Here is a 15,454-nt window from a genome sequence, read left to right as displayed (position 1 = left end):
AAGGAAGAAGAACAATGGCTAGGTTTAGAATGCAAAATCATCCTCTTACATACCCTTCTGTTCGTGTTCTTCAAAGATGTGAGTAAGAGCAGTTGATCCATCCTTTATATGCCTTTACATAAGAAAGAAAGCGTGCACTACTACTCATCTTTGATCAAAACATAAAATTTCTCTCATCATGAGTAACAGGAAGAGAGTTGAAAGCCTATCTCCTCTACAGAGCTAATCTAAAAATTAAGAGAAATTCTTTCCTCCCTTTTTCCTCAGTAACAGAGTTTGTCCACAGTATGAGCTGGAGAATTGCTTCATTTTTCAAATTATAGTCTGAAAAATAAGGTTGATGGTGGTGATTAAGGCATATTCAGAATAGGGACCATTTTGTTTGGTTATGGGCTTCCCTGGTAGCTGATAAAGCTACCTGGTAAAGTTCCCTGATAAAGAATCCACCTGCAATGCAGGAGACCCGGTTCAATTCCTGGGTCAGGAAGATCATCTGGGGAAGGGATAGGCTACCCACTCCAGTATTTTTGGTCTTCCCTGGTGGCTCAGATGATAAAGAATCTGCCTGCAATGTGGGTGACCTGGGTTCTATCCCTGAGTTGGGAGGATCCCCTGGAGGAGGGAGGGCATGGCTTCCCACTCTAGTCTTCTTACCTGGAGAATCCCATGGACAAAGGAGCCTGGCGAGCTACAGTCCATGAGGTCACAAAGAGTCGGATATGACTGAGCGACTAAGCATAGCACAGCAGAGCACAGTTTGGTTATATGAACTGTAATATAAACTCCTCACCAAATCTCAATGAGTGATGTCACAAACTCAGCTTGCTTACATTTGTCCAGCATTGCCTCCTGGAAGTGATGAGCTTTTTAGCTCTCAAGATTTCCACTTCATTTTTTCAGGTACTAGGCAGAAGATGATATAATTTATGGATTTATCAGCTTCCATTAAAAGCAAAATAAATGTGCTTTTAATTCTTGGGAGGAATGATCTGTGTTTAGAGAAAAAATTGCTATGATTATTTGTGATTAACAGCATATTTTATACTCATGATAGAGAGTTATGAAAAGCAAGTATGATTTATTTAGGAAAGCCAACAAGGGTAGGATGTGATTTTGCCAAATTGCAATGAACTTACCAAGAACTTTTGTAGAAACCATGTCATTGGGTCATTGGACTCCCACTGGAAAATCATCTCATTTCTGAGCACCTAAAGAGTTTATTGAAATTTCAGCTTAGTGTTCCCAATGGTTCTTTTTTTTTTAATTTAATTTTTATTTTATATTGGGATAGAGTTGACTTACAGTGTTGTGTTAGTTCCAGTTATATAGCAGAGTGATTCAGTTATACATATATTCATTCTTTTCAGATTTTTTCCCCATGTAGGCTCTTGCAGAATACTGAGTAGAGTTCCCTGTGCTATACAGTTGGTCCTTGTTGATACTTTGTTTTATGCATAGTGTGTATCTGTTCATCTGAAACTGTTCTGGTTGGCTTGGTGACTCCCAGGGATATGCATTTTAGTTCTCTAGGTCATTCTGTTAGGATGATCTGAAGACCACACTTTAGGAACTTCTAATTCTTAGAGTCGTCAAATTCATAGCAACAAAAATTACAGCGGTGGTTGCCAGGGTTGGGTGAATGGATGAATGGACAATTCATATTATAGGGTACAAAGTTTCAGCTTAGGAAGATGAAAAATTGCTGGAGCCGGATGGTGAGGATGGCTGCACACCAGTGTGAATGTATCAATGCTGAATGCCACTGAATGGTATGCTTAAAAATGGTTAAAATGCACCAGCCCCAATCATCCAGTATCATGAATTGAACTTGGACCGGCGAGTCGTTTCGTATATGATATTATACATGTTTCAATGCCATTCTCCCAAATTCATGTTGATGTATGGCAAAACCAATACAATATTGTAAAGTAAATGAATAAATAAAAAAAATATATTTGACTATTTTATAGCTAAAATAAATGGTCAGCTTTGCGTTATGTCTATATTATCACAATAAAAAGAAAAATAAGAAATTTGAATGCAAGCGGCAGTCATTATTTTAAAATATTGGTGAGTCTTTGCTTTCATACTAATTATTGATAAATAAAATAGATATCTCCAGTGTAAAAGGTAATTTGTGCTCAATTAGGGATCCACGTTGTACGATAGTTCCTCATTGCTTTATGACAGGGCGAAAACAATGACCTAAATAGAAAGATCATAACACTTGATTTATGCTTTATTAAGAGAAAATAGATTTCTTGTCTATGCATAATTTGGCCAAACGAATGGGGGGATTAGAGTCACTCAGTCTGCATGAGTGTTCCTCTTCCTGCTGTTCTCAAGTGGATTCATCTGATTTTGCCTCATCTTGGTTTTGCAATAAAGATCCATAGTGATACTCATGCTCTTTTCAGGACAGGGTGTGGGCCAATGTGGGGAAGAGCCTGAACTGCATTATTGCAATGGTGGATAAACTGATCGAAAGAGAGAGCGGTGGCGAGGGAAGCAGCTCCAGCAGCAAAGATGTAGAAAAGGACTCTTCTCCAGTGGACTCCATCATAACTCATCCAAAGGGTAAGGAATCATTTTTTTTTCCAATCATTGACTGAGTAAACAAAATGAGAAAGCCAAGATAAAATGAGATAGAAAAAAGAGGAGTCAATAGTGCTTTTGATGAAAGTGCTGATAGTGTCTTTTCCACTGCTCTGGCTGGGGTGACGGAAGGCTATTTATCAAATTGCATCTCGGTTGTGTTTTCAGAACTGCTTGCAACGCTCGTATTTTTTTTTTTAAACTACATAAAAACCCTCTTGAAAGGAGAGCAGTGTTTTCTTTTAAAGAGTCTGATATAGTTTAATCTACTTTTATACACATTCCTCCAAAATTTTATTAGGAAGAAAAACAAGCATCTGAAAACGCTTAGAAACTTGGAGGACTATCAGCATGCAGCATCTTACAAAGGCTTCTGAAAAGAAGGTGATATGGTAAAATGCTGTTCACCTTATTCTGAGGGAGTGAATGTGTGAATTATTTCAAAAACATGAAGAAGTCTTAATTCCATATAAGAAGAATGTGTTTGTGTGTTATTCCAAAGACATATTTTCATGAAGCTTAAGTTTTCATAGATACATATAGGCGCATTCACTGATGCATACATAAGTCACAGTAGACACACACACATATATGTATGTATAGAGACAGAGATAGATACTTTCAAAGGTGTCTTATTACAAGGTTGACTAGCAAATATAGCTTCTTTTGTTAAAATTTTTTTATTAATTTGATTAATTTTGACAACAAAAACTAAGACAGATATCTGCACTTCTCTATTATAGAAAGACTTGCTCCTAGAGTTATTCCAGCCAGATTCTTGAGTGTTTGGAGATAAAACATGTTGCCCTACCCTCTTCTTCTAAAATCTGCTTTCCCTTTTCCTTAAGGAAAATGAGTATAAGAAAATATGGCTGCTTATCAAATTAAATTGTTTTCTCAATTTGTTTTGCTGATTTTTTTATTACTCACATTTTCATCAGGAGTTTAATTACAGGAAACATCAATCTTTCATCACCTGATTAACAGTAGAACCATTTCTAAATCACATTCATCAACAGTGACTTTCTAAAGTTTTCTTATTGTAGATGGTTCTCATCCTCCATATTACATTCACTTAGCTGGAAAGTTTATGCTGATTTTTTTTATGTTCTACTTGATTTAACTGTATATGGGGATTTTATTTTTTAATAATATCAATTTTATTAATGAAGCTGGTCCAGATTCATAACTTCACATGAATCAAAATGAAAGCCTGTCATAATTTATGTCAAAAAGAAAAAGTATACTTCAGTTTTCTTTAACTGAATATTTATTGACCATCAGCGATGAGCCAGGCACTGTGCTGTGCTCTGGAAAATGAGGTAAAGAAGCAGAATCCGTATTAGTGATTTGTTCTGTCCATTAAGTGTTCAGGGCACTTGGAGCAGAGTAAGATTAAGAGGTTAAGGGATACTGAATTTTGCCACATTTTTTGATGTTCCAGAAAACTGCTTATTGATGAGAACAGAGTTCCAAAGTATTGGAAATTATGCATTTATTTGTATCTTATATTTTATCAGAAGATCGTATCTGTGCAATCAGTTTCCATTCAAAGTGTAAAAATATTTGGTAGGTAAGTCATCTGTAAAATTAGATGAATCATTTTCATTTGAATGTAAAATATTCTTTGGATATAGCCTAAAAACCATGTAGAATTTGCTCCTAAAGTGAATTCATAACTAGATCAGTTTTATGGATGGTTGGAGTCAAATTATAACACAGTGTCCTATAATTTATTTCATTATTTTTATTAATTTTTATTAATATTTTATTTTCCATGTTTATTTCATTCATTCTTTTTTGAGTTATGAATGTTTTTTAGGAGATAAGACACTGTTTAAATTTATAAAATTAAATACATACTTTGGTCTGAAAATTATTTAGTATTGGATAATTTATTATATAGTATTAGATAATGTAGTATTATCAAATAATTCTAAAGTTAAAGCTGTTAACATTTTATGTATTGGATGATTATGTATAGAATGCACAACAGAATGTTTTGGTAAAGATATTGGTTCACAAAAGGGATGATTAACAAATATAAATGTGATATATTACAAATGAATGTGTGCTCAAGTATACTTAAAATATATTAAATATGTGATGGATGTTATTGCATATTTAAGTGGGATTATTATCAGTTATTTAAGTAAAGTGTATTTTTATTAAATAATAAAAATAATACTTATTATTAATTTATTTTAATCTTCCTCTTAATTTAGGAAAAATGCACTTTTAGTTTCTACCCTGAACTTTGTCACATTAAACAATGCAGCAGAGAAATTAATAATGGCTTTCTGAACTATGAAGCAAACAAGCTAAAGTTGCAGTTTGCATATACTAACCCCTTAACTATTTCAGAAAAAAATATTTGAGATCAGTTCAGTTCAGTCGCTCAGTTGTATCTGGCTCTTTGCCACCCCATGAACTGCAGCATGCCAGGCTTCCCTGTCCATCACCAACTCCCGGAGTCCACCAAACTCATGTCTATTGAGTCCGTGATGCCATCTAACTGTCTCATCCTCTGTCGTCCCCTTCTCCTCCTGCCTCAATGTTTCCCAGCATCAGGGTTGTTTCAAATGAGTCAGCTCTTTGCATCAGGTGGCCAAAGTGTTGGAGTTTAAGCTTCAACATCAGTCCTTCCAATGAACACCCAGGACTGATCTCCTTTAGGATGGACTGGTTGGATCTCCCTGCAGTCCAAGGGACGCTCAAGAGTCTCCTCCAACACCACAGTTCAAAAGCATCAATTCTTTGTCGCTCAGCTTTCTGTATAGTCCAACTCTCACATCCATACATGACTACTAGAAAAACCATTGCCTTGACTAGACAGACCTTTGTTGGCAAAGTAATGTCTCTGCTTTTGAATACGCTGTCTAGGTTGGTCATAACTTTCCTTCCAAGGAGTGAGTGTCTTTTAATTTCATGGCTGCAATCATGTCTGCAGTGATTTTGGAGCCCCCAAAAATAGTCAGCCACTGTTTCCACTGTTTCCCCAACTATTTCCCATGAAGTGAAGGGACCAGATGCCATGATCCACTTTCACTTTTCACTTTTCAAAGGAATAGCATCAAGTACAGTATAATATGAGACTTCCCCGATGGCTCAGAGGGTAAAGCATCTGTCTGCAACGCAGGAGACCCAGGTTTGATCCCTGGGTTGGGAAGATCTCCTGGAGAAGGAAATGGCAACCCACTCCAGTACTCTTGCCTAGAAAATCCCATGGACAGAGGAGCCTGGTATGCTACTGTCCACGGGGTCACAAAGAGTTGGACACGACTGAGTGGCTTCACTTTCACAGTGTATCACAGGACTGCCTCCCTACTTTTACATACTATTCTATTAATGATATTTAAGTTTTATAAACTATTCCCTTGCAGCTCAGCTGGTAAAGAATCCACCTGCAATGCAGGAGACCTAGGTTCGATCCCTGGGTTGGGAAAGTCCCCTGGAGAAGGGAAAGGCTAACCACTCCAGTATTCTGGCCTAGAGAAATCTCTGGACTGTACAGTCCATGGAGTCACAAAGAGTTGAACATGATTGAGCAACTTTCACTTTCACTAATAACTCCATTGAAATCCATAAGCCTTGCTAAATTGGACCTATCCCTCAGGCTTCTCAAAATTCAAGTAATATTTAAGCATCACTATGCACTGGACATTTTGAAATATTAGGGGCACAAGAAGATTAAGACCCCGTCTGTCTCAATTCTACCGAAGAGATTGATATCTAAACCCATGACAGTAATATAATACACTTTTGAGTACATGCTGAAAAATACCTGTTTCTTTCATCCATCATGCCTCCTGCCCTACTAAGGTTTATTTTATTCACATGTTATAAACATTTCCTATCTACTCACAGAAGCAACAGATTAAAATGATGAGAAAGCAGAGATAAATATAGATCCTTGAGGCACATTACAAAAAAGAATTGCATGCATTGAAATACACTAGTTAATCACTACTCTGGGAACATGTGTTCATCCAGCTATATGTTGATCCATTTATGTTATTGGATGGCCTTATGTCTCTGTCTTTCACAAGGGTATCATGAAGTGTCCTGTGAACGGCCAAATACCCTATGTCACTGAATACTTTTTTCCCCCTCATCTACCCAGCTCTAAGTTCTGCCAAAAAGAATATGAAGTTCCCCTGACGTAGTTTTTCCTAATGAGCTCAGTTTGCCTTCAAGTCATCACTTTTTCTTCATACAAAGGTGGTAAACATCAGGCACATCTCAGACTTAGTTCACTTACTAGTGGTTAGATTCATGTCCTTTCCCAAGTCATAGTTTTCCTTTAACTTTCAGACACACTCCTTGTGGGACCTGAGAATTCACTTTTCCTCCCACATCTTCTACTATATTTCTGGCTGCCTTCAGTTAACAAAATTGTCTGATAACTACCAAGAACTTATTTTATTTCAATAATTTATTACCATTTATAATTCATAGCTTGCTAATGCCAAAGATAAGTCATCTGAAAAAGGCACTCCATCCTCCAAATAGGGACAAATCCAAGGCTTTTTGTTTGTTTGTTTTAAGCAAATCTCCCATGTTGTATCTTATATCTTTGGTCGGCCACAGTAACTATCTTCCTAAAATACTGGAAATAAGTAATGACTAGAACAATTAATCAGTTGACACTGCTATATCTAAAATAGTTCATGGCATTAAGCCTTATGGAAGAGACACACCAAATATATGTTAGTTGAAAAACAAAGGAAGATCCCTTCATTCATTCAATAGATATTATTTCAACATCTATCCTATACCAGGCACTGTATCTAGAAACACATTTAGTCACTGCCCTGTTCTTGACATCTGGTGGATAAACAGTTGTATTTGAAAGAAGAACACAGAGATTTTCCAAAGACAGCTTCTGCAAGATAAAGAACATAGAAGAAGAAGTATACATTTGGGAGTCATCAGCAGATAGATAGATGAAACTGGAGAAAATGAAAAGAGAAAGAATAAGAAAAGATGAGCAAAATCTATCTTGCTGAGCCTTGGGGCATAGAAACTGCCTTCAACTGAGGAGTTGGAAGCACCAAGGGATGAAGATCAAATGCAACTTGGATACTAAACAAAGGTATCCAAAGAGAGGAAATAATCACTTTAGTAGTTAAAACTAACTGCACTCACACTTATATGACATATACTTTGCTAAACTTTCCATCCATCCCTCCCTTCAATCTCGCAACAAACTTACAGGGGATATTGTTTTTATTCCCATTTTATAGATGAGAAAGTTGAGCACTGCTTCTAAGATCACAGAGCTGGTAGATAACTGAGCAAGGATTCACATCCAGGCGAGTGATTCCTGATTGAATTTGTTGAAAAGAATTGGGTATGCAGAATAACTGGTGAAAAGGAATGCTTACTTTTTTACCTTTAATACTTTTTTTTAATTGGAGGATGATTACTTTACAATGTTGTATTGGTTTCTGACGTACAATATGAATCAGCCATAAGTATAAAATTTTAAGAGCAGTTTTGCATGTAAGTTTACTTTCCTTTATGTTTGCCATTAATATTTGATTAATGGTTTTCCAGGTGGTCATAGCTAATGCTTCACTTGTTGCTTATGTTTCTCCCTATCTTACAAGGCCCTAAACTCCCAGACTCCCACGTGTCTCTTCATGGTGCTCGGCCATCTTCTTTATCTCATCCTGCTTCATCCTTTCTTATCCAGTCATACTGGACTCTTGAGATCTCATCTTATGCTTTTCAGTGCTGGACTTTCAGAGGATTGCCCATCTCTACCATCCACAGGCTCAAACTTTTTATCCTCTGAGGCGTCTTTTCTGATCTTTCAGGCCACAGCTGGCATTACAAGCATGGGAGCAGGGCAAGTGCACAGATTCCTCTCAGCAGGGCCCTGTGCCATGGGTTTAAGCTCTGTGGTCATCACGCCCTTTTAATAATGTTAGCTGTGTTGTTGTGAATAAAGTCCAGTAGTGTGGAGAAGGCTGTGTCTGGGACATGGAGACTTACTTCATCTCCAGTTCTGCCCCCCTGGTTCTCCAGTGCCTGCCCAGCTTCCCCATTCTTATCCCAGCCCAATGACCATCTCCCATTCCCACCCATACCTACCAAGGAGCTGGGGTGCAAGTGCTGGAGAAGCAGACTCAGGCTAGGTGCCTTTGAAGATCTGCACACAGGCTATCACCATGCCCAAAGAAGTATGACACAAAAGAGTAAATAGAAATCACCATGACAGGCCAGAGAGATACTACTGAGGAAGAAAGAATAAAGCTTGCTTACTGCTTTTTAAGCAGAAATCTCACAATTTTATATTTTTATTGAATTCTGTGAATTATAGAATCATGCTTTCTACAAGGATTGCAGGTACATAGTCCCACAGACATCATGCGTGATAATGATCAAGTTCACCTGAATGAGCCAGCTGAAACTGATGGACACTGGAACAAACTAGGAAGAATATATGCCTTCAAAAGAGGGCTACCACTCCAGCTCCAGCCAATCATTCCCATATGGGAACGTGGATCTAAAGTTACCATATCTTCTGATTTTTCAAGTGAATCTTTTTTTTTTTTTAATGTGACGCATATATGTTTTATTAGATAAAAATCTATGATCAATAATCCACGATTCTTTTTTTTTTTTTTCTTTTCTCAACTGGTTTATTTTACTTAGCATAATGTCCTTATAATCCATGTTGTAGCATGTGACAGGATTCCCTCCCTCCTGTCCTTTTTTTTTTTTTTAATTTTATTTTATTTTTAAACTTTACATAATTGTATTAGTTTTGCCAAATATCAAAATGAATCCGCCACAGGTATACATGTGTTCCCCATCCTGAACCCTCCTCCCTCCTCCCTCCCCATACCATCCCTCTGGGTCATCCCAGTGCACCAGCCCCAAGCATCCAGTATTGTGCATCGAACCTGGACTGGCAACTCATTTCATACATGATATTTTACATGTTTCAATGCCATTCTCCCAAATCTTCCCACCCTCTCCCTCTCCCACAGAGTCCATAAGACTGTTCTATACATCAGCGTCTCTTTTGCTGTCTTGTACACAGGGTTATTGTTACCATCTTTCTTTCTTTTTTTTTTTTAATTTTATTTTATTTTTAAACTTTACATAACTGTATTAGTTTTGCCAAATATCAAAATGAATCCGCCACAGGTATACATGTGTTCCCCATCCTGAACCCTCCTCCCTCCTCCCTCCCCATTCCATCCCTCTGGGTCGTCCCAGTGCACCAGCCCCAAGCATCTAGTATCATGCATCGAACCTGGACTGGCAACTCGTTTCATACATGATATTTTACATGTTTCAATGCCATTCTCCCAAATCTTCCCACCCTCTCCCTCTCTCAACAGAGTCCATAAGACTGTTCTATACATCAGTGTCTCTTTTGCTGTCTCGTACACAGGGTTATTGTTACCATCTTTCTAAATTCCATATATATGCGTTAGTATACTGTATTGGTGTTTTTCTTTCTGGCTTACTTCACTCTGTATAATAGGCTCCAGTTTCATCCACCTCATTAGAACTGATTCAAATGTATTCTTTTTAATGGCTGAATAATACTCCATTGTGTATATGTACCATAGCTTTCTTATCCATTCATCTGCTGATGGACATCTAGGTTGCTTCCATGTCCTGGCTATTATAAACAGTGCTGCGATGAACATTGGGGTACACGTGTCTCTTTCCCTTCTGGTTTCCTCAGTGTGTATGCCCATGCGTTAGTATACTGTATTGGTGTTTTTCTTTCTGGCTTACTTCACTCTGTAATTTTTGTATAAAATATCCCAATTTTTAAAAATTGATAATAGGTGTTTTTAAAAAATCATTATAATGGGAGGAAGGCCAAATAAAATACATTTGAGGGTCAAATGAAGCTGTTCCTGGGCCACTGGTTTGCAGCCTCTGTATTTCTGATTTATTGGAAACACTATTTTAAATGTTATCTCCCCTACTAGACTTGGCTCTATGAGAGAATATGCCAAGTATTTTTTTTTTCTCTGAATCTCCAGAGCCTAACATAATTCAGAGGCCAACACTGTGGAGTAAAGGCTGAATCACCCTAATCTGCACTGCTACTAGACAAGAAATGCTTAGTTTTCTCAATATTTCTAAGTGACTATCTTCAATGTATGTGCATATCTATGCAAGCTGCTGCTGGGCTGTGTTCAGTTGCGTCTGACTCTTTGCAACCCCATGGACTGTAGCCTGCCAGGCCCCTCTGTTCATGCGATTTCCCAGGCAAGAATACTGCAGTGGGTTGCCATTTCCTACTATAGTATTTATGCATACATGCCTGAAAATCATCATATCCTCAGAACTTGCACTTAACATGAGAATTATTTCAGTGGTTTTATAATGTGTAACAAGTCTATTTTACTTTGTAAAGTATAAATATACAAGTGCAAAGCATCATTTTCATCAACAGGTTTATATATTAATACTCCTGGATTCAATGATTTCTGCACATGAATATTTAGAATTTCATTGGGAAGAAAAAAATCAATGAATGAGGGGCTTTAAAACTCAGGCCAGCAAGCAAAACAACTTGTAAAATACACTTACAAATTTTAAAAATATTTGGTAAAAATAAAAAAGATAACATATTATAAACTTAGAATTCCAATTATAATGGTACATTTTGAACATTCAGTTTTCTCATAAAACTAATCTTATTTCCCTTAAAAATTGTGCAGTGACTTATGATGTAACGAAATAACACTTGACTCAGAACCAAGATATTGTACTTGCCAAGTCCACAATTTATTTATTTGGCTACATGACCTTTGGCAGGTCACTTAAATTCTCTGAGCTTCACTTTCTTTGTTGGTAAAATAAAGATCATCTGCAATTTTTAAAGATCTCTCCCAGTTCTGAAGTTCTATGATAATAAGATGTCACATTATTTATGAATTTTTTTTCTTTCTTTTCAATCATTCAGCATATTTTGGTTGAGCATCTACTCCATGTCAGGCACTATTCTAGACACCAGGATATAGTAATGAACAAAATGGACAAAACACGTGACCTCCTGAATTTTATATTCTTTTCATGTCTCTCAACATAAAAAATACCATAAGAAAGAAAGACATTGCCTAATGTGTTAAAAGTGACGTTCTGTGGAAAAATACAGAGCGAAGTAAAAGGGTTTCAGAATATTGTTGACATTTAATAGAGCAAGCTTCCTTGAAAAGTTGATGTTTGAACAAAGACACAAGGAGGAAGGGAATGAGCCGTATGGATACCTAGGGTAAGGATATATTGAGTATTGAAAACAGCTAATGCTAAAGCCTTGAGGCATACGTGTGCTTTCCACATCAGACAACAGCAAAGAAGCTCATTTGGTTTGAATATGAAAAGTGATGGGGAGAGAGTAGAAGATGAGTTTAAATAATTTAAAGCCTTTGTATTGACTTTGACTATTACTTGAGAAAATTCAGAAGCAGTTGAAGGGTTTTCAGCAGAGGACCAACCTGATTTGACAGATTTTAACACCCAGGCTGTTATGTTCAGACTAGACTATAGATAAGGATAGAACCAGGTATAGACCAGTTGGAAAGCTAATATAATTCTCTAATTGAGACATGATGGTAGTAGCCTGGACTAAGAAAAGTAGCCTGGACATGATGAAAAGTAGCTGGGTTCTGTACTTTGAAAGTGGTGCCAACAGAGTTTTCTGATGGTTTGGATGGGAAAATGAGAGAAGGGAGAAGTCAGGAATGAGCTGAAGGATGGGGTGGCTGTGGACTAGCTGGCAAGGACTCTGGAAAGAACAAGTTTTGTAGTCAGGAATAGGGACATGTTCTCTTCGAATATCTTAAGTTTACCATGGAAATATCAAGTATGCAGTTAGATATAAAAATCTGAAATTCAGGAGAGAGGGTTAGATAAATGGTCTAAAATTGGGAATTGCTAGCAGGCAATGGCACCCCACTCCCGTACTTTTGCCTAGAAAATCCCATGGACAGAGGAGCCTGGTAGGCTGCAGTCCATGGGGTCACTAGAGTCAGACACAACTGAGCGACTTCACTTTCACTTTTCACTTTCATGCATTGGAGAAGAAAATGGCAACCCACTCCAGTGTTCTTGCCTGGAGAATCCCAGGGATGGGGAAGCCTGGTGGGCTGCCATCTATGGGGTCGCACAGAGACGGACACGACTAAAGCGATGCAGCAGCAGCAGCAGCAGGTAATTTAAAGCCATGGAACTGAATAATGTCAGCAAAAAAAAAAAAAAAAAATGAGTTTTCAGAGAAAAAAGAAATGACCTACAGATCACAAATGGGGACAACCTGATGTTAACAAGCAGAGGAGCTGACATCAAAGTTGGATAAGGAGTGACCAGTGACTTAGGAGGTTAACAAGTATGACATCCTGAAATCTAGGGTTAGAAGGTATTCAACAAAGGAAGGACCCATCTGCCCAGTGCTGCTGGTAGGTAAGGGAAATGACGACTGAGAAGCAACTTTGGATTTTGCAGCATGGAAGACATTGATGATGCTGATGAGAGTAGCTGTACTAGAATACAAAGGGATTAAAGACTCAGTAGAGAAGGTTAAGAGGAAAAGAAGAAAAGGAACTGGAGACAGCATTTATGAACAACCCTCTGAGGACTTTCAGCATGAAAGGAAGCAGAGAAATAGGGTGGAATCTATAGAGGAAGTAGGGTCCAAAGAGGATTATTTTTTAAAGATGGGATGATAGCCATGTGTCCTAATGGGAACAATCCAGTAACAAAGAAATATTGATGATGTCGGAGGCAGGGGAGGGAACTGTTTGAGTGATACCCTCAGTAGTGAGAGTAGGGATGATCTGGTGTATATAGATAGAGGAGCTGGTCTTAGCTAGAGAACAAATAGTTCATCCTCAGAAATAGGAGAGAAGACAGGCATAGAGAACAAACATGAAAACCAAGGAGGAAAGGCAGGGGTGGGATGAATTGGGATTAACACACACACACACACATATATATATATATATATATTATATATTCAGTTCAGTTCAGTCACTCAGTCGTGTCCAACCGACTCTTTGCGACCCCATGAACTGCAGCACACCAGACCTCCCTGTCCATCACCAACTCCCAGAGTCCACCCAAACCCATGTCCATCGAGTCTGTGATGCCATCCAGCCATCTCATCCTCTGTCATCCCCTTCTCCTCCTGCCCTCAATCTTTCCCAGCATCAGGGTCTTTTCAAATGAGTCAACTCTTCACATCAGGTGGCCGAAAGTATTGGAGTTTCAGCTTCAACATCAGTCCTTCCAATGAACACCCGGGACTGATCTCCTTTAGGATGGACTGGTTAGATCTCCTTGCAGTCCAAGGGACTCTCAAGAGTCTTCTCCAACACCACAGTTCAAAAGCATCAATTCTTTGGCGCTCAGCTTTCTTCACAGTCCAACTCTCACATCCATACATGACCACCAGAAAAACCATAGCCTTGACTAGACAGACCTTTGTTAGCAAAGTAATGTCTCTGCTTTTGAATATGCTGTCTAGGTTGGTCATAACTTTCTTTCCAAGAAGTAAGCTTCTTTTAATTTCATGGCTGCAATCACCATCTGCAGTGATTTTGGAGCCCAGAAAAATAAAGTCAGCCACCGTTTCCCCATCTATTTCCCATGAAGTGATGGGACCGGATGCCATGATCTTAGTTTTCTGAATGTTGAGCTTTAGGCCAACTTTTTCACTCTCCTCTTTCACTTTCATCAAGAGGCTCTTTAGTTCTTCACTTTCTGCCATAAGGGTGGTGTCATCTGCATATCTGAGGTTATTGATATTTCTCCCGGCAGTCTTGATTCCAGCTTGTGCTTCTTCCAGCCCAGCATTTCTCAAGATGTACTCTGCATAGAAGTTAAATAAACAGGGTGACAATATACAGCCTTGACGAACTCCTTTTCCTATTTGGAACCAGTCTGTTGTTCCATGTCCAGTTGTAACTGTTGCTTCCTGACCTGCATAGAGGTTTCTCAAGAGGCAGGTCAGGTGGTCTGGTATTCCCATCTCTTTCAGAATTTTCCACAGTTTATTGTGATCCACACAGTCAAAGGCTTTGGCATAGTCAATAAAGCAGAAATATATGTTTTTCTGGAACTCTCTTGCTTTTTTGATGATCCAGCGGATGTTGGCAATTTGATCTCTGGTTCCTCTGCCTTTTCTAAAACCAGCTTGAGCATCTGGAAGTTCATGGTTCACATATTGCTGAAGCCTGGCTTGGAGAATTATATTATATATATATATTATTGATACTGTGTATAAAGCAGATAACTCTCTAGCTCAGAGAACTCTTACTCAGTGCTCTGTGGTGACCTAAATGTGAAGGAAATCCAAAAAAGAGGGGATATATGCAAATAGCACTTCACTTTGCAGTTCAGCAGAAACTAATGTTATGTTGTAAAGCAACTATACCCCAATAAAAAATAATTTACAAAAAAAGAGAGAAGGAAGAGCATGAGAAACGTGGATGAATGGACAGACATCAGATCATATGTCAAAGTGACTTAATGCTTGTTCCCATCTTTTCAAAAATAGTAGCCAACAATTTGGGTTGCATCATATGTGCCAAAATTATTTTGAAGATGCTGCCTTTATCATTTCACCCTTGCAACCCTCATAGGAGTGTTTCTACGCATTTAGCGGATACAGAGGTAGACAGTTGGTGTTGCATGTACTTTCATGCCAAGTCCAGTGACTGGGCCTGAATTCAGATCCTGGTGGTCCAAGTTGAGCACCTTGTTCCCTGAATCACGATTCTGCACTGCTTCTATTCTTTCCAGGAGAAAGCATCGCTAATCTTAAATCTGTACAGATAAAGTGTTTGCAATCACCCTTTGCACAAAATGTTAAGTTTTA

At 38.2% G+C, this 15,454-nt stretch overlaps 1 protein-coding gene across 8 annotated transcripts in view; it reads left to right on the top strand.

The window, feature by feature from the left end:
• Positions 1-15,454, top strand: part of INPP4B (inositol polyphosphate-4-phosphatase type II B) — a 458,048-nt gene that overhangs the window by 334,214 nt on the left and 108,380 nt on the right. For all 8 annotated transcript variants that reach the window (XM_025267085.3, XM_006053797.4, XM_025267083.3 and 5 more), the window contains one exon: positions 2,418-2,577. In XM_025267085.3, coding sequence (XP_025122870.3) covers positions 2,418-2,577 — 160 coding nt within the window. The remainder of the gene's footprint in view (positions 1-2,417; positions 2,578-15,454) is intronic.

The sequence above is a fragment of the Bubalus bubalis genome, chromosome 17, assembly GCF_019923935.1.
Source record: "Bubalus bubalis isolate 160015118507 breed Murrah chromosome 17, NDDB_SH_1, whole genome shotgun sequence".
Lineage (NCBI taxonomy): Eukaryota > Metazoa > Chordata > Mammalia > Artiodactyla > Bovidae > Bubalus > Bubalus bubalis.
The sequence above is the reverse complement of the archived record's forward strand: the minus strand, read 5'-3'. Positions and strand labels throughout refer to the sequence as shown.